General features: G+C 41.1%; 1 protein-coding gene across 1 annotated transcript in view; it reads left to right on the forward strand.

The window, feature by feature from the left end:
* Nucleotides 1-26,735, forward strand: part of BRCA2 (BRCA2, DNA repair associated) — a 52,179-nt gene that overhangs the window by 23,618 nt on the left and 1,826 nt on the right. The window contains 16 exon segments of the mRNA XM_021065184.1: nt 3,428-3,497; nt 5,533-5,573; nt 5,576-5,941; nt 6,928-7,109; nt 8,090-8,277; nt 10,782-10,952; nt 11,467-11,818; nt 13,040-13,195; nt 13,290-13,434; nt 14,293-14,414; nt 16,855-16,939; nt 16,942-17,052; nt 17,533-17,696; nt 17,785-17,923; nt 24,501-24,745; nt 26,260-26,406. Coding sequence (XP_020920843.1) covers nt 3,428-3,497; nt 5,533-5,573; nt 5,576-5,941; nt 6,928-7,109; nt 8,090-8,277; nt 10,782-10,952; nt 11,467-11,818; nt 13,040-13,195; nt 13,290-13,434; nt 14,293-14,414; nt 16,855-16,939; nt 16,942-17,052; nt 17,533-17,696; nt 17,785-17,923; nt 24,501-24,745; nt 26,260-26,406 — 2,684 coding nt within the window.

Below are 26,735 nucleotides of genomic sequence, written 5' to 3' on the forward strand. Positions count from 1 at the left end.
TATAGTTCTTCCTAAATAGACAGGGTAAATACTTAATTCTTTCCTTTTAATCACCAGATTTTTCAGAGTAAAGAGTAGTTGGTGTAATAACCGCTATTAATGGTAGCAAATTTTTTTCTTTCTCCATTGAGTAAAATTGATTTTTACTTATAATGTATATATATATAAAGTTTAAAATATACATTATATACATTTTGTGTTTGTTTATTTGTTTGGTTTTTTTTTTGGGGGGGGGGTCTTTTTAGGGCCGCACCCACTGCATATGGAGGTTCCCAGGCTAGGGGTCTAATCAGAGCTGTTGCTGCTGGCCTACGCCAGAGCTACAGCAGTGTGGGACTCGAGCCATGTCTGTGACCTACACCACAGCTCACAGCAACACCAGATCCCTAACCCACTGAGTGAGGCCAGAGATCAAACCCACAACCTCATGGTTCCTAGTTGGAGTTGTTTCCGCTGGGCCAAGATGGGAACTCCGAAAACATTATTTTTGACCTTCAAAATCATTCCACACTGGAAAGTGGAGAACTCTCCAAATATTTCCCAAGATATTTTTAGTTTAAATATGCCTCAACTAACCTCTAAGCCCTTGTTTTTAATTATCACCAAAAGATTTCTGAGGATGTCCTTGTAATTCCCCGCCCCAATTCTAGAATCCTTAAGAATCTCCAAAGATCCTTTCCGTGATTAATATTTTTAAAAAAACAAGATTTGGGTGCTCATGGCTGCTGGTGTTACTGTTTGTTTAATACTGAACTCTTGGTTCCTAATAACATTAACATATTTACTTCCTTGTTTTTACCTCCCAGCCATGGTTCTCAAACTGAACTCAAGACCTCTTTATACGCTCAGAAATGATTAAAGATCTCATAGCATTTGGTTGTGTTGGATATCTACTTATATTTACCATTTTCAAAATTAAAACAGAAATTTTAATATTTGTAAATATTAAATATTGTACTCTGGTCATTTTGAAAATATTAATTAGTTCAGAGTTACGTAGCTCTTCCGAATGCTGATACATTTTGTTATTCAATATTAAACAATTGCTTGGGTTAATGTCACCACTGATCTAATCAGAAAATTTAGTGCTGAGGAGTTCCCGTCGTGGCGCAGTGGTTAATGAATCCGACTAGGAACCATGAGGTTGTGGGTTCGGTCCCTGCCCTTGCTCAGTGGGTTAACGATCCGGCGTTGCCGTGAGCTGTGGTGTAGGTTGCAGACGAGGCTCGGATCCCGCGTTGCTGTGGCTCTGGCGTAGGCCGGTGGCTACAGCTCCGATTCGACCCCTAGCCTGGGAACCTCCATATGCCGCGGGAGCGGCCCAAAGAAATGGCAAAAAAAGACAAAAAAAAAAAAAAAAAGAAACTTTAGTGCTGAGAAGTTGTCAAGCTATTAGCCAGATACAAGCTTTCCAAAACTGTAATTGCATTTAAAAGCCTGAATTTTACAATTCAGTTTGTTTGGCAACAGATACTGTCACTTGTTTTTGTAATGGCAAATTCATTTCATTCATTATTTAAGAGTTATCTGCCGGATACCCAAGTCTGAATAATTGTTGTTTGTTAGTTGTTCTTTCAAATACAATTAGAATATTTTGGAAAAAAATGATCAGTGTAGTTCACATAAAGTACATTTCCTCAAGACAGTCTTTTCACTAAAGTATGCAGCAGGACACATCAGCAGTACAAATGTCCACACAGTGAGAAAGGCATAAATAACTTCTTAGGGAAATATTTTGACAGCTGGGATTCCCTGTGAGGGTTGTGGTTACTCCGCCAGGGTTCCATGAATCGCTCTTTGAGAATCACTGTCTTACATTATATGTGTGGTAGTTTCAAGTTTATAATACAAGTGTTACTACCAACAATAACACTATGTGGGGAAGTTTAAGAATTCTTTGCAGTTTTTTTCCAAAGAATATGTATCACTTAGAATGTATAGTCAGAGTTCTGTGTTCACATGCCACTCAAAATAATTGTTTTGTTTGTGGCTAACAACTTGATAATCAGGTTAGATGCATTTGTTTCCATTTGTCTTCAACTTTGGCATTTGCTTTTTTTTTAATTATATATTTAAATAAATAGGACACTTTAATTTCATTCGTCATAACCATAGAAAAGTTTACTTGGACAAGCCTTGTTTTCATTGCTGCCCCCTCCATACAGCTCACCACCTTCCTCAATTCTTGCTCATTATATAGGTCACTATTTTTAATGGTCTTTGGTTTGTCCTTTTATATCTTTTTGTAAAAATAAGTAAATAGGTATATGTGTGTGTGTGTGTGTATATATATATATATATATGGCCTCGTTACCTTTCTTGCTCAGAGGGTATCACTGTACACACAGTTTCGTACCTTCTTTGTTGTACTTTAGAGTATCTCTGGAGATCATGCCTTAATGAGTGTGTGGAGATCATCCTTGTTTGTTCGTTTTTTTTTTTTTTTTTTGGTCTTTTTTGCTATTTCTTGGGCCGCTCCTGCGGCATATGGAGGTTCCCAGGCTAGGGGTCGAATCGGAGCCGTAGCCACCAGCCTACGCCAGAGCCACAGCAACGTGGGATCGGAGCCGCGTCTGCAACCTACACCACAGCTCACGGCAACGCCAGATCCTTAACCCACTGAGCAAGGGCAGGGACCGAACCCACAACCTCATGGTTTCTAGTCGGATTCATTAACCACTGCGCCACAATGGGAACTCCGTTGTTCGTTCTTGTGGTTGCATGGTACTTCCATCCTGAAGCTTTATCGGTGTATTCTGGTCTATTCAACCAATCCCTCCCTGCTAATGGACTTAGTTAAAGTTTTAAGAAGTACAAGTTACATACTGAGAATGAATAATATCTAAAGTTTAACTTATAAACTTTCATAAAACTAAAATTAAAAATTTATTTGTGGAGCTCCCGTTGTGGTGCAGCAGAAACGAATCCAACTAGCATTCAAGAGGATGCAGATTCATTCCCTGGCCTCGCTCACTGGGTCAAGGATCTGGCGTTGCTTTGAGTTATGATGTAGGTCACAGATGAGGCTCGTATCCCAAGTTGCTGTGGCTGTGGTGTAGGCTGGCAGCTGCAGCTCCAACTCAACCCCTGGCCTGGGAACTTCCATATGCTACAGGTGCAGCCCTAAAAAAGCAAAAAAAAAAAAAAATGTACATTGGCAATTAGCTAACACCTTTGAGTTATGATTAACATCAGCAGAGTAAATTTATACTGTTTTCTTATATATATTTGCACTGTGAGTTATTTGTATTAATCATTCTCAATCTATGAATCAGATTTTTTGATAATTAAGCATCCATTATACACATTGAAAATTTTTAAGTATATAATTTTTGCATCAATATTTATAATGATGTATAATGAACTTAGGAAATAAAATCTCCATTAGATTTTTATTAATACATAATATAAAATAATATTTTTCTAGGCACAATGAAAGATAGAAGGTTGTTTATGCATCATATTTCTTTAGAGCCAGTTACCTGTGGACCCGCTTGGTAAGACATGCTTACATTTTTAAATTCTACGAACATAGTGTAGGAAAAGGATGGGTATTTTCAATAAATTTTTCTAAAAATACTGGTCCTTGCAGCTCAAATACAGCATTGCTGTGGCTGTGGCTGTGGTGTAGGCCAGTGGCTATGGCTCAGATTCGACCTCTAGCCTGGGAACCTCCATATGCCGCAGGTGCAGCCCTAAAAAAGACAAAAAATAAATAAATAAATAAATAAAATTAAAAATGAAAATAATGGTTCTAACATATGATAAAGATATTAACACTTCTCCATTTGAAAGCCTGTATCTGGGTTGTATAATTCTGTACTTTGGTAGTACTTTATAATGCTGTGCATGTTCGTATCTCATTTTTAATTTCATAATTTTGTAAAGTAGACATTTTATTCCATTTTTATGGATAAGGTACTGAGGTTGAGAGGGATTAAGGAAATGACTTAAAGTCAATTAATTAGAATGGCATATATTATAGCTCAGTTACATTAATAAAAGTGAAAGAAAGGAGTTCCCATTGTGTCCAAGCATGTTTAGAACCCGACTCATATCCACGAGGATGTGGTTTTGATCCCTGGGCCTTGCTTGGTGGATTAAAGATCCGGTATTGCTGCAAGCGGCAGCACGGGTCACACATGCAGCTCAGATCCGGCATGGCTGTGGCTGTGGCATAGGCTGGCACCTGCAGCTCCAGTTCAACACCCAGCCTGGGAATGTCCATATGCTGTGGGTGTGGCTGTAAAAAGAAAAGGAAAAAAAAGACAGGGATGTCCAGTACTACACGCAGTGCAAAGTGTAGGGATAACACCTTCAGAATGTCTGGCATAAAGATACATGTTAAGGAGTTCCTGTCATGGCTCAGTGGTTAACGAACCCGACTAGTGTCCATGACGATGTGGGTTCAATCCCTGGCCTTGCTGAGTGGGTTAAGGATCCGGCATTGCCGTGAGCTGTGGTGTAGGTCATAGACACAGCTCGGATCCCATGTTGGTATGGGTGTGGCGCGGGCCAGCCGCTGTAGCTTGGATTCGACCCTTAGCCTAGAAACCTCCATATGCCATGGTGCGGGCGTAAAAAGACCAAAAAAAAAAAAAAAAAAGATACAGATTAATATTTTTATTGTTTGATAGATGATAATTTAAGCAATGGAAATGACTCATATCACCCAGGAAAAGTGTCTATGATAGAAATTCAACTTTGGAGGCAGGAATATTTTTAAGAGGAAAAACCAGTTTTTTAAAAAAGAAGGAAGGAAAGACAGAGATAATCGTGGTGTAAATATTAGCACTGAGAATTTTAAAAGGAAAACTGTCTAAAGTGTCAGAGGTCAGGCAGAATGAGTTTACACATGAAGCTTTTTCATTTTTGTTTTTGGCATCGGGAGGTTATTAGCTTCACTGAGAACAATTCTGAAGAATAGTGGAAAAAGCAGAGTTGCATCAGTGGAAAGTGAGGAAGAGAAAAGAGCTAGTTTAGATTAACTACGGCAAAGGCTGGCCGTGAGGGATAGGTAACCGTATTAGCTTGAAGGGGAGACAGGCTGAGGAACAGGTTTGTCAAGGGTGAACAGGGCTTTCTGAATGAAAAAGGTGTACCATACGGTAGAGGGAAAAGAAGGAGACAGAATACTCATGGAAAGAGCAGGACTCCCAAGGAGGCAAGTTACTAGATGGGGTCGGGAGTACAGGCGAAGGGGTTACCATGGGGATGGGTGGATGTCCCGCAGAGGAGGTGAGGGGCTGGGATGGGACTGGAGGAGACAAACAAGATGTATGTTGGACGGACGCTTCTCTAATGTGTGTAGGTGGTAGAGTCAAAGGCTGGGGGTCGGTGCATGAGAAACAGACTTGGCAAGTGTGGTGGTGTTTGGGAGGACAGCCGTGATGACATGCCAAACAGTTACCAGAATAGGAGTGCCATGTAGCAGTTGAGGGTCTACCAAAAATATATATGTATCCCAAAACATGTATATACGTGTACCTTTACTGGTAGATAATCCAACACATGTTATCTTCCCCATCGTAGCACAACGACAGAGCGGCCGAAAGTGCGGAATCCCCATTTCACGCACCTGGTCAAGGATTTCTAGCTGAATCTCGTCTTGATGAACACCTGACTTTGGAAAAGGCTTCAAGCAATTTATCAGTTTCAGGGCAGCCACTTTGCAAGGCTCCTGCCCCCAGAAATGAAAAAAGGAGACACTCACTAAGTACAGGCAAACCCATGAAAGTCTTTGTCCCACCATTTAAAACCAAATCGCATGTTCACAGAGATGAACAGTGTGTTACCGGGAATACTGAGTTGGAGGAAAACAAACAAAAACAAAAAAACGTAGATGAACATGGCTTTGGTAATAGTGAAAATAATGTTAACAGCGGTGAAATTCCTCAAACAACAACCGTAATTTTCACAAAGAATGAAGAAGAGCCTTTAGGTATTGTGTGAAAATTGGTGTTGACATGTTTTTGCCTTTCAGTTATGTATTTCTTTTTTTTTTTTTTGCCTTTTCTAGGGCTGCTCCCGCGGCATATGGAGGTTCCCAGGCTAGGGGTCTAATCAGAGCTGTAGCCGCCAGCTTACACCAGAGCCACAGCAACGTGGGCTCCGAGCTGTGTCTGCAACCTACACCACAGCTCACGGCAACGCTGGATCCTTAACCCACTGAGCAAGGCCAGGGATCAAACCCGAAGCCTCATGGTTCTTGCATTTGTTAACCACTGAGCTACGACGGGAACTCTCTCAGTTATGTTTTTTTTTTTTTTTCTGTCTTTCTAGGGCCGCTTCCCTCAGCATATGGAGGTTCCCAGAATAGGGGTCTAATCGGGGTTGTAGCCCCCGGCCTACGCCAGAGCCATAGCAACGCAGGATCCGAGCCGTGTCTGCAACCCACACCACAGCTCTCGGCAACGCCAGATCCTTAACCCTCTGAGCAAGGCCAGAGATCGAACCCGCAACCTCGTAGTTCCTAGTCGGATTCATTAACCACTGATCCACTACGGGAACTCCAGTTATGTATTTCTTACATTAAGTGATGCCTTGAGAATTTTCCCCATCTTATGATTACTAATTTCAAAACCATTTGTAATGTTTAGATTTTTCTAAGTCCAAAGATGAAATTATTCTGATGTTTTCTTTCAAAGGTAACTACTTGTAGACCATCTTGTTTTTTTTTTTTTTTTAAAAAAAGCTATCAGACACACAATCTAGGAACGCTATTACTAGATTGTATTTTTGATCAGGCACCTAATTTTCTTTCAAATTCAAAGTAAAAATATTCTACTTCTATTCTTTACAAGTAAAAACTTTTTTCATCCCTTAAGATTTAAAGTTAGAACAAATTGATACAGATGATTTTATAAAACAAGGGTTGTGCTTTTAAACTTTCATATTCAATTTTTTTTGCTAATTATTCTTTAATAGATTTGATTACAAATCTTCAGATTGCCAGAGATATACAGGATATGCGAATTAAAAAGAAAAAAAGGCAACGTATTTTTCCACAGCCAGGCAGTCTGTATCTTGCAAAAACATCCACTCTGCCTAGAATCTCTCTGAAAGAAGCAGTAGAAGGCCGAGTTCCCTCTGCATGTTCTCACAAACAGGTATGCTTTTGTCTATAATGTGAGTAGCTTTTATAGCAGTGTGTAACTTTATTTTATTAACTGGCATCTCCAGATTATTTTATTTGAAGAAAGAACGAGTTAAGAGTTCTTGTTGTCACTCAGTGGGTTAAGAACCCAACTGGTATCCATGAGGATGCGGGTTCAATCCCTGGCCTCGTTCAGTGGGTGTTGCTGCAAGGTATAGCCTAGGTCTCGGATGCAGCTCGAATCCCAGGTTGCTGTGGCTGTGGCGTAGGCTGGTGGCTGCAACTCTACCTGGGAACTACCATATGCTGTGGGCGTGGCCCTTAAAAAAAAAAAAAAAGAACAAGTTAATGGAGAAAAGGGTGGGTAAAATCATCTTGCTTTCTAATCAGCCTAAGTGTCAGCCTCCTGTTGTGCCTCCTTATCCTATGTGACCTATGCTTCAAAATTACTGTTTCTCTTCCCCCTTCGAAATGTGTTCATTTTATTAAAGTGCTCTCAGGCTAGGTGTTAGAGGAAAGTTGCTTCATTAAATTTAAAGTGTGAATAACTTATCTCTGAACCTGCTAGGAGCTACTTACATTTTTAAATGAGTATTCTCACAAAGCCAGTACTATCTAGTTAGAATTTTAGGTAATGAAGAGGTGAAAAGCTGGGCCCCTTCTAAGCTTTTTAAGCTTAGGAGGTTTTATAAAACATTACATTACTGTTTTATCCCCACAACAACTTCCAGTGGCAGATAGTGCAGGAGGCATGTACACAGGTGGAATGGGAAAGGTGCAGCAGATCCTTGAATGTACAGGTCATTGATGTTATATAAAAACTGTGTAGCTTCTAATAAGTTAAATTTTTTATAGTGAATATTTTCATATTTAAATGAAAAACTTGAGTTAAATTCAGTTTGGGTTTGTTGTTTCTATTCGATGAAATGTGTTCTTTTGTGTGATTTTGTTTTTTATTCATTGTCAAATTTTTCTATCCCTTATTTTGTGCAGCTGTATATGTATGGTGTTTCTAAACATTGCATAAAAATTAACAGCAAAAATGCAGAGTCTTTTGAGTTTCACACTCAAGATTATTTTGGCACAGAAGGTTTATGTGCTGGAAAGGGAATACAGTTGGCTGATGGTGGATGGCTAATACCCTCCAATGATGGAAAGGCTGGAAAAGAAGAGTTTTATAGGTAATCTCTGCAAAAAGAAATTTTCTTTTAATTTTATATATTCCAACATCCCTCTCTTCCTCACAAGGCCCTCTTTTTTTCCTCTTTCCTTATCTCTCATAAACTTAAAAATCTGGCTAGAAATCAAAGTTTATACATGGAATGATTTAAAGTTCATTGTGGCTGGAGTTCCCGTCGTGGCGCAGTGGTTAATGAATCTGACTAGGAACCATGAGGTTTCGAGTTCAATCCCTGGCCTCGCTCAGTGGGTTAAGGATCCGGCGTTGCCGTGAGCTGTAGTGTAGGTTGCAGACACGGCTTGGATCCCGTGTTGCTGTGGCTCTGGTGTAGGCCAGTGGCTACAGCTTTGATTAGACCCCTAGCCTGGGAACCTCCATATGCCTCGGGAGCAGCCCAAGAAAATGGCAAAAAAAATAAATAAATAAAAATAAAGTACGTTGTGGTTCACTCGACATTCATTGAAATCTTTTGAAAAGCGAATTTTGGTTTTTTTAGGATTTTCTGAATTGGTTTTCCTTAAAATAAGACATTATTTTTATTGTTTTTACAAAATAAAGGCTGCTAAGAAAAGTTGAGTGTGAGTTGGCCTTATCATGAACCCACACATACACTTATGTGGATATTCTCTTCATTGTGTATTTCAATAAATATAAAATATAATACTAAAGTTAAACAGAAAAACTTCAATATCAGTAATACCAGATAACTAGCAAACTCCAGTGCGCTACAGCATCAACAGTTTAGAAACCGTGTCCTTTTATGAGGCTACTGTTTATACAAAAGCATAATTTAGACTTTTTGCTCTCAGCGGGGTATTACCTCATGCCACTGACCTGTTTCCAGTGCCCTTATTTTTGAAATCTCTGTACATCTTTCAAAAATTTACAGTTTTGGATTGTTTTAAAACCGAAGTATTATTGACATCTTGCACCTGTCCCCCATAACAAATACTTGCTATTGATTCTAGTTGGGAAAGGAACGGTTGTATCACTTAATTGTATTAAGAAGACTGCATAATGTAGAGCTTAAGAGAGGTTTCCCTTTAATCAGGTGGGAATGGTTCAGATGTTTGACTGTTAAATCTCAAGCTGTGTTTCTGACCATTCAGCAAATATTTATTAAGCAGCCACTGTGAGGCATATACTATCTTGGGTATAGGGATAACAAAACAAAAAAATCTCTGCCCTGTTGTGTTCATGACTGCAGCTCATCAGGATGCAGGAGAAGGGCAGTGGAAGAAGAAGAGTTGAAGAGGGGGAATACAGTCATTCTTTCAGGAATTGCTTAAAAAAAGAGAAAGGGGCAGTATCTGGAGAAGGAAGTAGGATGTTAGTTTTGTTGTGTTTGTTTTAAGGTAGAAAACAATTTTTTTTTTTTTTTTTTTTTAGGGCCACACCCGTGGCATGTGGAGAGTCCCAGGCTAGGGGTCGAATTGGAGCTGCAGCTGCCAGCCTACACCACAGCCACAGCAACACCAGATCCAAGCCGCGTCTGCGACCTACACCACAGCTCACGGCAACGCCAGATCCTTAACCCACTGAGCAAGGCCAGGGATCGAACCTGCATCCTCAGGATCCTAGTCAGATTTGTTTCCAATGAGCCATGATGGGAACACCACTGTTTTTTTTGTTACTGTTTTTAAATGCTGATGGAAATCGTCCATTAGAGGGGGAGGAATTTTTTTTTTTTTTTTTTTTTTTTTAAAGAGCTGCACCCTCAGTATATGAGGGTCCCAGGCTAGGGGTCGAATCAGAGCTCTATCTGCTCGCCCACACCAGAGCCACAGCAAGGTCAGATCTGAGCCTTGGCTGTGACCTTCACCACAGCTCATGGCAATGCCGGATCCTTAACCCACTGAGGCCAGGGATTGAACCTGGATCTCCTGGATGCGAGTCAGATTTCGTTTCTGATGAGCCATGATAGGAACTCCATAGAGGGGAACAAAATTGATGGTGCAAGAGAAAGAGGAGGCATTTCCTAGACCAGTGTGCTTGACTAGGCAGGAAGGGTGGGCACCAGTGCCAGACAAAGGCAAAGGGTAAAGGCACCAGTGAGTTGATAAGAGGGTGGAAGTTTACAGAAGTGCTCTTGTAATTACTCCTGTTTACTCAGTACTGAGAGAATGGGAAGGGAAGAGGAGTTGTAGATTCGAGCAGAAAGAAGAAGATACCGAGAAGAGCACCAGGACTAGAGAAGGAAATTCTTAGGTGATTTCTTGAAACAATCTCTGTAATGAGAAGTATGTAATCTATAATTATTTTAAATTAAGGATCTCATTTTCCAGTTGAAGTAATGTATTGACTAATATGTTCAGTTTTTATTAGTATATTTTGATACCTGTCAAATCATTTTCTAAAGTTATGTGATGTATTGATTATACGTTAACTCATAAAAACTTATTGACTGATCTTGTACAATGTAGTTTTTGTGCAGAGAATAATCGGAGTTACTGAATTCAGTATCATCTTACGTGTTTTTTTGTTATTTATTCTCCCTTTGTTCAGAGCTCTGTGTGACACCCCAGGTGTGGATCCAAAGCTTATTTCTAGAGTTTGGGTCTATAATCATTATAGATGGATTATATGGAAACTGGCAGCTATGGAATTTGCCTTTCCTAAGGAATTTGCTAATAGATGCCTAAACCCAGAAAGGGTACTTCTTCAACTAAAATACAGGCAAGTTTAAAGCATTAAATTCTGGAATCACATATCGTGGTATGGGTCAGACTTCTGCGCCGTGGGTGGCGACCACATCACAAAGGTACACCAGCCAGTTGTCAGTGACCGTTGCCATCCCGCGCTGCTGTTGAGCTGGATAGACAGTTCTCTTGCCACCCCCCCAACCCGCACTTAAGAGCAGTAACACTTTCATGCACCCCTTTCTTACTCCTCTCCCACCCTCTCCTTAACCTTTTGGCACCTGAGAAGAATATTAATTACCAATTCGATCCACTATTCAGGGACTGCCAGAAGAGCATTTTTGCATTTGGAGGGTTTTAATATTTAATTCATGTTTAAGCAGTATAAAACTTAATATATTTATAGATACCAAATTTTAAATTCTCTTTGTTCTTAGCATTTCTTCAACACAAGCATTTAATTTTTATTCTCAGTTATTCATTGACTTTCTTTACAATGAAATTCTAGACTCCCAATTTCTAAAATAATTCTTTTTTCTTTTTCTTTTTAGATATGATATGGAAATTGATAGAAGCAGAAGATCAGCTATAAAAAAGATAATGGAAAGAGATGACACAGCTGCAAAAACGCTTGTTCTCTGTGTTTCTGAAATTGCATTAGGCACAAACATAACTGAAACTCGTAGCAATAAAACTAATAGTGTGGATACCACAAAAGTGGCTATGGTGGAACTTACAGATGGATGGTATGCTATTAAGGCCCAGCTAGATCCTCCCCTCTCAGCTCTCTTAAAGAACGGTAGACTGACTGTGGGTCAGAAGATCATAATTCATGGAGCAGAGCTAGTGGGCTCTCCTGATGCCTGTACACCTCTTGAAGCCCCAGAATCTCTTATGTTAAAGGTAAATTCAATTACGGCACACTCCTGCTTTAAAAAAAAAAAAAAAAAAAAAAACAGTCACTGATTCAATTAAATACTAGAGAGGTTTTTTTTTGCTTTTGTTTGTTTGTTTTTTTAGGGTCACACGTGCGGCATATGGAAGTTCCTGGGCTAGGGGTCGAATTGGAGCTGCAGCTCCTGGCCACAGCCACAGCCACAGCAACCCCAGAGCTGAGCCATATCTGTGACCTACACCACAGCTCACGGCATTGTCAGATCATTAACTCACTGAGTGAAGCCAGGGATCAAACTCATATCCTCATGGATGCTGGTCAGATTCTTAACCCTCTGAGCCACAATGGGAGTACCAGGTTTTACATTTTAAATTTACTTATGCTTATTCAGGATGCTTCATTTCTTGAAAATGTAGTGATACACTTGGTGTGACAGATTCCTCAGAAAATTACATTTTTTTGTGTGTGCTTTTTGGGGGAGGGGGGAAGTCAGAGATAATTATTGAGCTAAAATAATGTGGTTGCAGTTAAAGAGCAGGAGTAGATTTGTCCCCGACATTTGATTCTGGTACCAATAGCCCTTATCGCCATGTTGTTCTCATCGTGTCGCGCAGCTTCCACTCTGATTACTTGGCCAGATCTCTATTCCAGTGTGATTAGAGTATTACTTCAATTTAAACATGACAGATTCGCTTTTAATTTTCGAAAAGCAATATCTATATAACATTAAGATTCTGTAGCATGTAAGTAATTTTTTGAGATACTATATTTTGAAAGTTACTATCATACAATTTTTGTATTTATTCCCTAATCTTCCTACAGTATTTGATAGTGCATGTTTTTATTTATTTTTTTTTTCTTTTTTGTTTTGTCTTTTTGCCTTTTTCTCGGGCCGCTCCCATGGCATATGGAGGTTCCCAGGCTAGGGGTCGAATCAGCTGTAGCCACTGGCCTACGCCAGAGCCACAGCAACTCGGGAGCTGAGCTGCATCTTCAATCTACACCACAGCTCACGGCAACACCGGATCCTTAACCCACTGAGCAAGGCCAGGGATCGAACCTGCAACCTCATGGTTCCTAGTCGGATTCATTAACCACTGCGCCACGACGGGAACTCCAGTAGTGCATGTTTTAAAGCAGCCCTAAGAAAAGAAACGTTATTATGTATTCTGAGGTAGAACTGAATATATATTTAACTTATAAATCAACTTATTTATCAATTCGTCCAGATTTCTGCGAACAGCACACGGCGCGCCTGCTGGTATGCCAAACTCGGCTTCTCTCCCGATCCCAGACCTTTTTCTCTTCCCTTGTCATCACTTTTCAGCGATGGAGGAAATGTCGCTTGTGTTGATGTAATTATTCAAAGAGCATATCCTATACAGGTATGATACGTTCTCGATGCTGACGGGGCCTTTCTTTCTTTAGAGGGAGTTCCTTTGAATGATCCCTCCCTACCGTGTATTTTGTTTGCCACAGTGGATGGAGAAGACATCATCTGGATTATACATATTTCGCAATGAAAGAGAAGAAGAAAAGGAAGCAACAAAATATGCAGAAGCCCAACAAAAGAACCTGGAAGCTCTATTTACTAAAATTCAAGCAGAATTTGAAGAGCATGAAGGTAAAATGAATTGTGTTTACAAGATCTTTTTGTGCATGTGAGAACCAAATTTTAGAGGCTTCTTATTAGGTGAATTATCTTTATTTTGAGTAATAGTTTTTTCCTAATTCTGAATCTGAATTTTGTCTGATTTTTAGAAAAATATTATGTAGATATAAGCATTTAATTGGCCTCAAAATAGCACATCTTTTATTCAACATGGTGAGATTTTATATCCTTGCATATGGTCTTAGGCCATTAAATGTAACTTAACCCACAGCCGTTTTCACAAGTCTTAAGTAAACTCCCTCTTGAGCTTCAGTACTAAAGTATACGGAGTATCCATTTTTGGTATTAGAGAAAGAAAAGAGACAAGGAGGAGAACTACCAAATTACTCTCCCCAAGCTGTTTGTCATTCTCTTTCTCTGTGTCCTTATCTGCATTGCATTTTTGCTTCTGTAGCTGTTGATTTTTATGTTCTTATACCCGGAGCTAGAGCTTGTTTCCCTGTGATAGTGTTTTATGCTTTAAGTTCTCCTGCATTTCTTCATGATTTTCTTCATTATTTAACTTCATGTTCTATATAAATCTGCAGGAAACTGGGACTCTCAATATTTGATTTGCTTACAATTATTACTATCCAATATTTAAGTGAATCATGAAATCATTTAGTCTACAAATTGCTCTAATTAAGTAAACTCTTCGTATGACAATTTTTTAAACCGTGAACACAGTAGTTTCAGATTTTCCTGGAGCATGTTTAGCAGATAAGTGGTTTATTTTTAACCTCCCTTCTGTGGGTATTTGGCTGGGTTCTCTAATTTTTGGTGTTCTTAAATTCATAGTTCAGCTACTTAGCCATGCTTTTTTTCCCCTAGAAAATGCAGCAGAACGATGTCTGCCATCACGGGCACTAACCAGACAGCAAGTCCGAGCTCTGCAAGATGGTGCAGAACTTTACGAAGCAGTGAAGAATGCCCCAGACCCAAGTTACCTTGAGGTGAGCGAGTCAGCGGCCTACAGTGAGCCTGGAACTTCATCCTTCACAGTGGGAAACTGTCGTCACTCTTCTGGCCATTACAGGAAGCAGTATGTTGAAATGCTGTGTTTCTCAAAGGGGATGGGTACATTTCTGAGGTCCTCGGTGATGGACAAAGGCAGCGTGGTACATTTCTACTTCTGAACCAAACAGAGGTAGAAAGGGTTAAATAATTTTATGTAATAAATTTGGTTTAAAATGCAAATTTCCTTATTTTTAAGATAAAGCAAGTATCTTTCAATCAGTGTCTCAGTTTCTATGTTCTCAGCTCTTTCTCAGATCCTACCTTGAGTTTATTCCATAGTCCTCTACCAAGGGCGCCTAGGTAGAGAAGTTTCAGAAGCCCTAAACTGTGTTACAAATAGCATAGGCTTTAGAATCATGGCGCCAGCATTTATGAGCTAACAAATTGGACCTAAAATAGCTATCAGATGGGCCCCAAAGATGTTTTAGGGTCAAATTGGACAAAGTATGTTAAGTGTACTGTTGTAAAGTTCTGTATAAACATTAGTTACTATTATCAGAACACCCATTTCATGTATTAAGATAAGCCACTCCCTAAATTTTTAGATACCTGGGTCTCTAATTAATGCAGATTCTAGGATCGGTTTGCTAAATAGGGAGAAGGGAAATTTTAGGAAAACTGTCATTTATTGATGAATTTCATCTATTTAATGACAGTAACAACTTGATGAAGTATATATATTTCCTATACTTTCTAAAATAGTGAGACCTCGGAAGTTCCTGCCATGGTGCAGTGGGTTAAGAATCCGACTGCAGCAGTTCAGGTCACTGCAGAGGTGCAGGTTTGAACCCCTACAGGCACAGTGGGTTAAAGGATCCAGCCACACCACCACACCACTGCTGTGGTGTAGGTCTCAGCTGTGGCTCAAATTCAGTCAGAGGACTTCCATGTGCCGTGGGTGGCCGTAAAAGTTTTTTAAAAATTAAAAAATAGTGTGACCTCACAATAAATAGTTCTTGCTAGGAGAGTGAGCAGTACTGTTCTGAATAGAATTCTCTCTTTTCCCAAATGGTATAGATCGGATTCTTCCTGTGGGCAGGGAGTCTGATTTTCAAGCCTGAGAGTATATTTGCTGCAAGGCTGTAAGGCTTTATTATGCTCTCGTGAAAAATTATTTGCCTTTATCTCTTCACATTTGTTGAAATTTATATGATTCTATGAGATGACACTTAAAGTTATCGTTATAATTTTTAGAGGGAAAAATTGCGGTCAGTTTCTAAAATACGTTGTTAAAAGGATTTGTTTTCAGTGACAATGTCTAATGCTGTGGGACTTTTACAATCACAATTTTTTTTTTTTTTTTTTTTTTTTTTTGGTCTTTTTGCCTTTCTAGGCCGCTCCCTCGGCATATGGAGGTTCCCAGGCTAGAGGTCGAATCGGAGCTGTGGCCACCAGCCTATGCCAGAGCCACAGCAACGCGGGATCCGAGCCGCGTCTGCGACCTACACCACAGCTCACGGCAACACCAGATCCTTAACCCACTGAACCAGGCCAGGGATCAAACCCGCAACCTCATGGTTCCTAGTCAGATTCATTAACCACTGCGCCACGACGGGAACTCCGACACATGTTTTCTAAAGTATCCACGTTCGACCCTACCACTGCCCATTTAGGAAGACCTTAGTAGGGCCCAGGGACTTCAGTTCCCTTCCCAACATGGATGAGGGTATTAAGACAGGTACGCCCTCAGCAGTCTAGTAGGTTTTGTGTGGGATTCCACTTCCTATTTATTTTATTTTTGGCTTACTCATTTATTTATTTTTTGTTAACATTGGGTGAGATTCCTAGCAGGTTCAAACAGCAATTTGCTGCAATGTAGAGGCAGAGATAAATGTGCTTAGAGCACATGTATTGTATTGAATTGTACCTGCTGTTCCAGAGAGTTAATGAAATTATACTGCAGGGGGCTAAGAGTGAGGGCTCTTGAGCCAGCCCCTGCTTCTATGCCTCTGCAAATTACTTATTCTCCCTGTACCTCAGTTTCATCATCTACCGCATGGAAGTAATAACAGTACCTACCTCATAGGATTACTGTAAAGATTAGTGAATGAAATTCTCAAATTCAGATAGATGTTAGCCATTTATAATGTCAGTGTTGATGATGATGAGAGTGTGTTTGTAAGTTGGTGTTGTTTTGGCCTTAGGTAAATTTGTCACAAAAATTAATAAACTGTTTAAGTTACTTGAAAATATTATATGATAAGCTGAGGATATTAATCTCAACTTTTATATTGTCATATCCTTAAAGTGAACTCAATTCTGTTGTGTTTTATCCCCATTTAAAGAGATTCATTAATAATAGGTAAAGTGGTTTTTTTCTGTCTTGTTTGCTTTTTATTCTAAAATTATCTGCTTTAATATACTAAATGGCTACAGGGTTATTTTAGTGAAGAGCAGTTAAGAGCCTTGAATAATCACAGACAGCTGTTGAATGATAAGAAGCAAGCCCAGATCCAGCTGGAATTCAGAAGGCTATGCAATCTGCTGAGCAAGGGGAACAGATTTTACCAAGAGATGTTACACCTGTATGGAAGTTGCGTATCATAAGCTATAACAAAAAGGAAAAAGATTCAGGTCAGTATGTAAACTTTTTGTTTTTGTCAATTTTGTTTAAAAAAAAAAAAAAAAACAACTCTTATCAGGAGTTCCCACTGTGGCACAGTGGGTTAAGAACCTGATTGCAGCAGCTCAGGTTGCTGTGGAGGGACAGGTTCGATACCTGGCCCCATGCAGTGGATTAAAGGATCTGGTGTTGCTGCAGCTGTGGCGTAGGTTACAGCTGTGGCTTGGATTCAGTCCCTGGCCTGGGAACTTCTGCATGCAGTGGGTGCGGCCATTGAAAAAAGGAGAGGAATTATTATCAATAAAATTATTTCAAATGCTAGATAAAGTGTAAAGTGAGTATGTATCAGAGGAGCAAAAATATGCTACCGGTGCCCATGAAATGATAGCATAATTCTTCTATCTTTATTGTCCTCAATATTTATTGTTTTAAAAAGACTCTTAATGATTATCCTTTCTTCCATTGTGTCTTCTTCCTCTTTCTCTAAATAGTTATATTGAGTATCTGGCGTCCATCATCAGATTTATGTTCCCTCCTAACAGAGGGAAAGAGATACAGAATCTATCATCTTACAGCAGCAAAATCTAAAAGTAAATCTGAAAGAGCTAACATACAGTTAACAGCAACAAAAAGTACTCAGTATCAGCAACTACCGGTATAGACTTTTCATTATACTTTTTCAGTTTCGATAAGTGCATATTAGTTTATAGCATCTACACATACTGATTTTTTTTCTCTTCTAGGCTTCAGATGAAATTCTATTCCAACTTTATCGGCCAAGGGAGCCCCTTCACTTCAATAAATTATTGGATCCAGACTTCCAGCCACCTTGTTCTGAGGTGGACCTAATAGGATTTGTAGTTTCTGTCGTGAAAAAAACAGGTAATACATAGTGTATTTAATGGTAGCTTTTTGTTGATGCTTTTGAAGAACATTTTAAAATGTGTCTTCCTTATAATTAATTGGAGCCACTCACTGGCAAGTTTGGGCACTAGTGATTTGAGAGTAGGCTTGTTTTAACCTTGATGCTTCATGAAAAGCAATTCACCATTATTACGAGGAAACAACTTTCATCCTATTCTGTGCTATTTAATTCTAAAGAAATTGCTAGAAAATGTTTTGCAGCATAGTAGTGATTGCTAGACAAGTGGTTCTCATCTCCCACTGCAGCTGACTGAGCTGTCGAGCCTTCACCTCCTACTTGCGTTGTTACTACTCTGCACCATCTGTACTGCATTCCTTCAAGAGGACATTGCTCACTCCTCCTCCCGCACCTTGACCCACGGGTTTTTATCTGCAGAGCCCCTGAGTACCGTGCACATGTAAAGGCCCAGCTTAGGCCTCAGCTTCAGCACAAATGCCTTCCATTTCTGGACCGTTTTGCACCAGGCCCCTTCACACTCTGCCTCACCACTCTCACCTCCCAGAGCTCTGTCCCCTTCAGCTGTGTTGACACCTTCCTTGCTCTCCTCTCCGCTTTGATCATGGAGCCTTGACGCTCACTGTTCCCCCAGAAACCCTTTCCCTCACACAGCCGCCTGGCTGCCCCCTGGGCTCCTTGGAGCCTCTGGTCGAGTGCAGCCTCCTAAGAGGCCTTTCCCTGAGCACCTTTAGTAAAAGAGCTGTACTTCCTCTACTCCCCAGCCCAGCTCTTTCTCCCCTTTGCTCAGCTTTATTTTTCTTCCTGTCACCCACCAGCACCTAACAGCATTTATTTGTGGTTCTGTCTCCCTCTTCTAGACTGTTAGCTGTCTTAAGGGCCGAGACTTTAACTGCTGTATCCTCAGCTCGTAACATAGTGTGCACTTCAGGGTAGGGCCTTCCATCGGCAGCGGAGTCCTTGTTTATCAACTGCCCTCTCATGGTCTCTCCCTTCCTCAGTTCTTTGGCTAGGGCTTATTGTCAAGCTTTTCCAGAAGCCTTCAAATAAGCGTGCCCTATTCCATGAGTTCCTCATGTGTTTGAATTGTGAACCCATGGCTCTAATTCTGAGACTGTCTTGGCAGGTATAATTATATGGGCTCTTGCTTTCCTTCTCTCAGAATTCTGCAGAAACTGCTCTTTTGAATAGTCTGGGAATGGCCTAATTTCCCCTCCTTTTAGGTGATTTTCTTTTTATATCTAGGTGTCTGAAGGATGTATTTTTATGTCTAAAAGTTTAAACTATGTCTTAGTATACAGTTCTCCTGGAACACAGATGCCCTTTTAATCTGAAGATTCAGTGCTTTCTTTATTTCAGAGAAATTCTGTAATATCTTTGAATAAATCTGCTATTTCATTTATTGGGATTTATACTTCAAGGACAGCAGTCAGTCTTATGTCAGATTATTTTTATTTTTGTTTTTATCTCTTCTCTGATTGCTTCTCTTTCTTTGTCTTTTCTGTCTTCATTCACCATGATTATATCTGGCCTTTTCATCAGTAATTTTATTTTTTGCAATATATGTTTTCTTCCTTGGTATTTGTAATGCATGTGTTTGTCCCATTATGATAGTAAATTGATATCCTCCATTTATTTTTTTGGCCCTGCACTCTCCTTTTTGTCTTACAGGGATATTTTTCATCCCATATCCATATTCAAGCTTTTGATTTATTGAATATATGTTCCTATTAAGTTCAATAGCATGAATCAGTTTTGAAGACTTCAGGGATTTTCTTCTGTATTTTTAGTTTTGTTTACTCATGAGTTGTGCTCTTTGTCTTTTGCCATGCCCTTTTCTCATTTTTGTTTAATGTGCTAATGTTTGTTTAGTTGTGCTTTAGTGCTTTGTGGGTTCTCTTTGACTGTGGCATGTTAATGTGCCACATTGTTTTCATAGCATTTCATTTCATCTTGGTCATACTTGAGAGACTCCGCATTATATTGTTGTTATTGAGGGTGGGTAACTTCTTTCAGTCATTCAGTCAGTATTTGTGGAATGCCTCTTAGGTGCCAGACGTTGTTGTAAAGGCTTGGTGCATGGCAGTGAATAAAACGTCACTGCCCTAGTGGAGCTTGTGTTATAGTTGGGAGGGAGCTCACACACAAAACAAATACATAGCAAAGACAGTTTTCTTAGTATGGCTAAGGAGAAGAATTAAGCAGGGAATGACAGGTAGGATCAGGGGAAGGGGAAGGGAAGGTAGCTTCAGACAGGGAAGTGAGGAAAGACCTCCCTGTGAAGTTGATGTGAATGAGACCTGAAGGACCAGAGGGAAAGAGGCATGTGGGCATCTTGGGGGGGAACATTCCAGGCAGAGGTCATGTCCTAGCAGGGTCCTTCCTCCCTGGTGCCCGTAAGCATTAGCAGAGCCTAGAAGAGTGAGGAGTCATAGCTGCAGAGAGGCGGTGAAGGACCGGCTCCCGGGGCGGTCCTTGCCCAGACTTGCTTTTCTCTGACAGTGACGGGAAGTCATAGGAAGCAGTGGAGGAGTGACGCCATCTGACTGGCTTTTCACAGGCCCACTGAGGCTGCTACACTGGGAATAGACTCTAAGGGGGGAGACTCCAAACAGGGAAATAGCTGGAGGCAACTGTAAATTTAGGCAATTGATAATCAGTTAGACCAAACAAAAGCAATGGGAGTGGCCAGAAATAGCCAGATCGTGGTTGTGTTCTGAAGGTAGAGGGATGGGTGGATGAAAGAGGAGTCAAGGAGGGAGGGCCTAGGTTTTGGGTCTGAGCAGCTGGAAAAATGGAGTTACCGTTGACTGAGGGGGAGACTACAAGGCAACAGGTGTGCAGGTCAGGTCAGGAGCTCCGTTTCGGGCAGGTAAGGTTTAGGTGCTTGATGTACTTAAGAGATTTCTACTTAACAGCTGGATATCGTTCTTAGGAAATGGACTGGGCTGAAGGTACAAGTTGGGAAGTCATCAACTTACAAGGGAGGTTTAAATTCCTGAGACTGGATGAGGTCACTGTAGGTGTGAGAGTAGACAGAGAAGTGCGCCAGGGCCTTGACTCGGGCCCGTCAGCAGGCATTTGATAGCACAGAGCATGAGGAAAGGACGGAGAATGGATTGTTGGCTTTAGCCCTTTTGGCGCAGTGGTGGGAGTGAGCAGCTGACTGATGTGGGGCAGGGGAGGTGGGAGGAGAGGGATGCAGACAGCAAGGGCAGGCATTTCAGGAATAGTGTGCTTTGGAGTTCCTGCTGTGGCGCAACAGGATCAGCAGTGTCTGCAGTGCCAAGATGCAGGTTCGATCCCCAGCCCAGCACAGTGAGCTAAAGGATCCGGCGTTGGTGCAGCTGTGGTGTAGGTCGCAACTGTGGCTCAGCTCTGATCCCTGGCCCTGAGAACTCCATATGCTGTGGGCTGGCCGAAAAAGAAAAACAAACAATAAAGGAGTTCCCATTGTGGCTCAGTGGGTTAAGGACTCAGTGTAGTTTCTGTGAGGATGCAGATACAGTCCCTGCCTTGCTCAATGGGTTAAGGATCCAGTGCTGCTGTGGTGGTGGCAGAGGCCTGCAGCTACAGCTCCAGTTCAGTCCCTCGCCCAGAGGGTTGTAGGTGTAGCCATTAAAACAAACAAACACACAAACAGTGCTTTAAGTGGAGAAGAGAAATGGAGCAGTAGCTGGAAGGGGAATTTGGAATCAAGAGACTATTTTTCTGATGAAAGTGCTAACAGCATCTTGATGGGAGATTCTATTCTGCTGAGAAGGGTCCAATAAAGAGTAAACATCGAGGATGGAAGAAAAAGAGGAGCAGGGACAGCATCTGGGGGGGTGTGGCGAGATCGGCCTCAGCTGGTAGTGGAGACTGTTCGTCCACAGCTAAAGAGGGAGAAATGGTAAAGTATCTGGGTACAGAGGTGCGTGCAAGAGTTGGTGTGTAGGTGGGAACTTGGGGCAGATCTCTTCTCATTGCTTCTGTTTCCTCAGTAAAATAAGGAACAGAATCATCAGCTGAGAGTCAGAATTAAGGAAAAGGTACTGAAGGTCTGAGAACAGAAGGAAAGGCATGAAATGCTCATTTAAGAAAGGCCGAGTGAGAGGAGTTCCCTGGTGGTCTAGTAAGTAGGAGCTGGTGCTTTTAAAAAGGTGGAATGAATGGACTAGGTGACCCCCAGGGCCCTATGGAGGCTGACATTCATAAATATAAAATGAAACCAGGGTGATATTGTTCCAAACATGTTTCACTGTGAAGGTGCATAAAGCAGAGGCAGCGAGATTGAACCTGACTCTAGCCTGGTGAGTAACACAAAGCAGGGAGAGCAGAGAATTCCAGGCTGTACTCGAAGGCGGGGTCTTAGTAACGGGCCCGGACTTTTACACACAACACCGAGGAAAGAGCGGACATTAGAGGAGTGTAAACGGGAGATTCGAAAAACAAACATGTCCCGGCGGGGCTGCAGGATTGGCTGAGTTGGGGCTCCAGAGGGAGTGAGCGGAAAAGATGACAGGTGGTGGCTGAAGAATAGCAGATTAGAAATTGAGATGCTGGAGGGGATGAAGTTGGCGGAAATAACAGTCTTGGGTGTGTCCATTGGAGGGAGCATCTGCCAGAAACTGGGGAACAGGATCATTCGAGGAGGAGAAAGCAAAGAACCTGGGAGCTCAGAGTATGGGAAGAGGTATCCAGACTCACCCAGCAGTACAGCGGTAGTGATCAGAATGACAGTGAGTTACGAGTTAAAATCTTCACGGAGCGAAAGGGAGTGAGCGACCGGGGGGCACGTAAGTGCCTAAAGGCGAAGTGGGGAGCGGCACAGTCTGAGAATATGAGGTCACGGCTCCTTCAGGGAGAGGGAGCAGCAGCGAGGGGCGAGGAGACCCTGCCCGCCTGACCTCCAGGAGCACAGGAGGTCTGCAGGGGCCGTGTGCCCTCCGAGGAGGTCCAGGCTTCACTTACAGGAAAGCCGAGGGTAGTGGAGACTTTACTGATTCCAGAGGATCCAGCGAGAGGCTGCCGGAAGTCAGAGGTCAGAGGTCGGAGATGGTGTCCAGCACGGCAACGCGCAGAGCGCTCTGGAGGCCCCAGGCCAGGGTGACCTGGGGCCTGGGCTTCTTGTGGAGACTGACACGAGATTAGTTCTAATGGTTCCAAGGTGGGTTGTGGTGGCAAGGGGAAGTGTGTGGGAGAAAGAGACCTGCCAGCACCCCGTTCTTGACTCTTCCTCCCACCCCCAATTTTTCTCCTGGGTTCAGCTTTTCCCCTCTTAGCTGCTCTATGCGGGCTGGCATGTGAGTGTTATCCGCATACACTCCATATCCCTGGGAGACGGCATCTCTGTCGTAGATCAGGGAGTAGCCGCGTCTGTTCATGGACCGTACCACAAACCAGGCGGCTTCAGCAGCCTTGTGTTGTCTGTATGGTCCACAGTTCCGAAGGCTAGGAGTCCAAGATCAAGATACTGGCCGGGCCGTTCCTTCTGAGACTGAGAGAGAATCTGCCCAGCGCCTCGCCCCTAGCTTCTACGGTGTGCTGGCCGTCTGTGGCCTTCCCTGGCTTGTAGACGCACCACCCCCGGCTCTGCCTTCATCTTCACCTGGCCTTCTCCCTGGGTGCATGTCCCTGTCCACCTTTCCGCTCTTTACAAGGACACTGGATTAGGACACACTGAAATGACCGCACCTTATCGTGATTTTGTCAGCAAACACCATTTTTACCAATAAGGTCACATTCACAGGTTAGGACGTCAACATCTGTTATAGGACCCACTTCAACCCAAGCACAATGTTACTCTGTCAGGCAATCCTGACCCCTGTTTAATTACTCTGATCAGAAAGGAAAAAAGTAAGGATACCCATTCTGTTTGCTTGTCTTCAGATTTAAGGACAATAGAATTCTCAAGATGTGTGTCATTTCACCAGTGCAGGGAAGGGACTAGAAGCTGAGCCTTCCTGTGCTTGGTTCTGTCCACAGTCAGTTTTTTTCTTTCATCACCAGTTTTTAAATTTTTTATCACGATATTCCTTATGTATGTTTTTGGTGGACACTTCTTTCTTTGTTTACTTAGTTTAATGTCAAGTATTAGAGAAAGAAATTTCTATCAGAAAGTTTCAAAGTGTCGCCTTAAGCCTTAAGCACTAGTTCTCTAAAACCCAAATCTAGTCATGTTTCCTAACTTAAATCTTCAGTAGTTCCCTGTCCTTTAGAAAATGAAACCCAAACCCTCAGCTAAACTGTACAGTTTCACATTCTTGACACACTAAAGCATTTAACTGTAAAAATCCATTCACATTGCCTAGAATGCCTTTTTCCTTCCCATCTTGATGAATTTTTCCTATTCAGCTTACATGTTGCTGCTTCCCCATGGCCTGCATTACAGAATGTGTTGTCATATTGCATTGAAATTTTAGTACCATAAGCAACAGATCATTTTGGAATTCCTGAGCTTTCTCTAAGTTTGGTTATTTTGATTTGTTTTTACCATTAGCATACCAAAATGGCTATATTTAGAAGTTCCTTGTATTTTTAAATTTCTCTAACACATATAAATGAAATTTGATGCGTATTCTTTGTTTCCCATTGTAGGTCTTGCTCCTTTGGTCTATTTGTCAGATGAATGCCATAATTTATTGGCAATAAAATTTTGGATCGATCTTAATGAAGACATCATTAAACCTCACATGTTAGTTGCTGCAAGCAACCTCCAGTGGCGACCAGAGTCCAAATCAGGAATTCCTACTTTATTTGCTGGAGATTTTTCCATGTTTTCTGCCAGTCCAAAGGAAGGCCATTTTCAAGAAACATTCCACAAAATGAAAAATACTATCGAGGTAAAATTAGCTTTGAGCATTACCATGCATGTTAGTATTTTCCTGTTTTGAGAGTCAAATGTCAAGGAAGTGGCAGCTTTTATGAAAACTGAATAGTTGCAGTATGATGTAAGGTGAGATTTCATCATATATTAATTGTTCATAAACCTGAGGAGATGGTAGGTGACAGCTTTCAGGGAGGAAAGAATGATTTGAAAGGAAGTGAATTAGGAAAAATTGTGAGAAGGATGTTCAGATCTATAGACCATGTAGGCAAACTGGACAGTGGTAACACAAATAAGATGAGTTTCCCATGGTTCACAGCACTTGGCAGTGTAATTGTTAGTAATATCTAGACTCCAAATTTATAGTTTCAACTCCATATCTGGTATTTTATACAGTTTATACCTGTCTTTGATTTGGAGTAATACCAAATAGGAGAACAGAGTTTATGAGTGCTTACTATATGTCTGACCTGTTCTGAGCATCTCATTTAATTTTCCCACCAACACTATGAAGTAGGGAACTCTTTTCCCATTTCATTGATGAGAAGCAGAGATGTTAAGTCATACAGCCAAGTTGGCAGAACCAGGAAGTTGGTAGAATCAGGGTTCATTTGTAGAACCATCATTCATACTTAATGATGCCTCCCAATAAAATGTTGGATTGTATAAATTGCTACAAAAGCCTCTTAGTTTTTAGTTTAATATTTGAGATGGATTCAAAATTTGTATAAATAAAATTGTATTTTAAAAGCATTAAAGTAGCGAGCTATAAAAGGAAGTTTGTATCGTGTTTTATCTAAAGACTCAGTGTACATCCTGAAGAGTAACACCCTGATTTATCTGGTTTTTAAATTGGGGGTCACATTATTTGGCCCCCTCGCAGAGAATCTACTCCTCACATCCCAGATCTTCCCCGAGACCGTTCAAGGGCAGTTCAGAGGTGACGGACACATTTGCGTAGCATTTTCAAGTTTAACAAAACATTCTTGTAGCTTAGGTTAAACCATAACCAAAGTGCTGGTATTTGACCATTTGTGACTTGCGAAATAACAGTTTCATATGGTATCACCTATGCGTCATTTCAGTGAATTCTTGGAACAGACCTGAGGCGGTTCTCTCATTTCACCACTACCCTCTGGAGTCCTCTGTGAGACGGGAGCTGATTTCTGGCTGTTAGGTAGTAAATACAGCTGCGGCCTGGGCCCCAGCCGTCCAGCTCCAAGTCCCATCTTGGATGATAACGAGCTGAGTAATCCAGATGGATGGGAAGATCTCGTACATCGCTTTCCTTCCCTCACAGACAGACTCACCCGCTCCCTCTCTCACCAACAATTAAGTTCCCCTGTATCACTGATACAGGTTTGCATTTTTACTGGTGTATTGTTTTGACACAACTATCAAATTGGGGGTGTCTCAGTCTTTTTTTATAGTCTGTGTTTATTATTTCTGGTTTTAAAGTTAATACTTTCTAAAAACATGAATCTTTGGGTTTGCATTTTACAAAACAGCTTTTCTAATCTATTTTCTCAGAATATTGATATATTTTGCAATGAGGCAGAAAACAAGCGTATTCATATACTTAATGCGTATAATGCCAAGTGGTTCACTCCAACTAAAGACTGTACTTTAGAACCACAAACTCCTCAGACCGTCCTTGGCACAGGAAATAAGTTTCTGGTAAGTTAATATAAATTTAAATATTGTCTATGGAAGTAATAATATGCTCTGGCATATACCTAGTAAACATTATAAAATGTAGTTACCCTCAGTTAGAAAGTGTGGTTGTTAATGTATAGGTATACATTATCTGGAAATTATATTTTGTATATTGAAGCCAGAATGTAGTATTCTTTGGGGGAAAATTTTATAAACATACACTTTCATTTTTAGCATGGCAAGTACATGTGATTGAAAACTTTTTCTTGCCTATGTCTTTTCCTAGGAAGACTATTCTAAACAATTACGGGTTTTTTAAGTTGAGTTTAACTCTTTAAATCATAATATAA

Source organism: Sus scrofa, chromosome 11 (genome assembly GCF_000003025.6).
Source record: "Sus scrofa isolate TJ Tabasco breed Duroc chromosome 11, Sscrofa11.1, whole genome shotgun sequence".
In the NCBI taxonomy this organism is placed as follows: Eukaryota; Metazoa; Chordata; class Mammalia; order Artiodactyla; family Suidae; genus Sus; species Sus scrofa.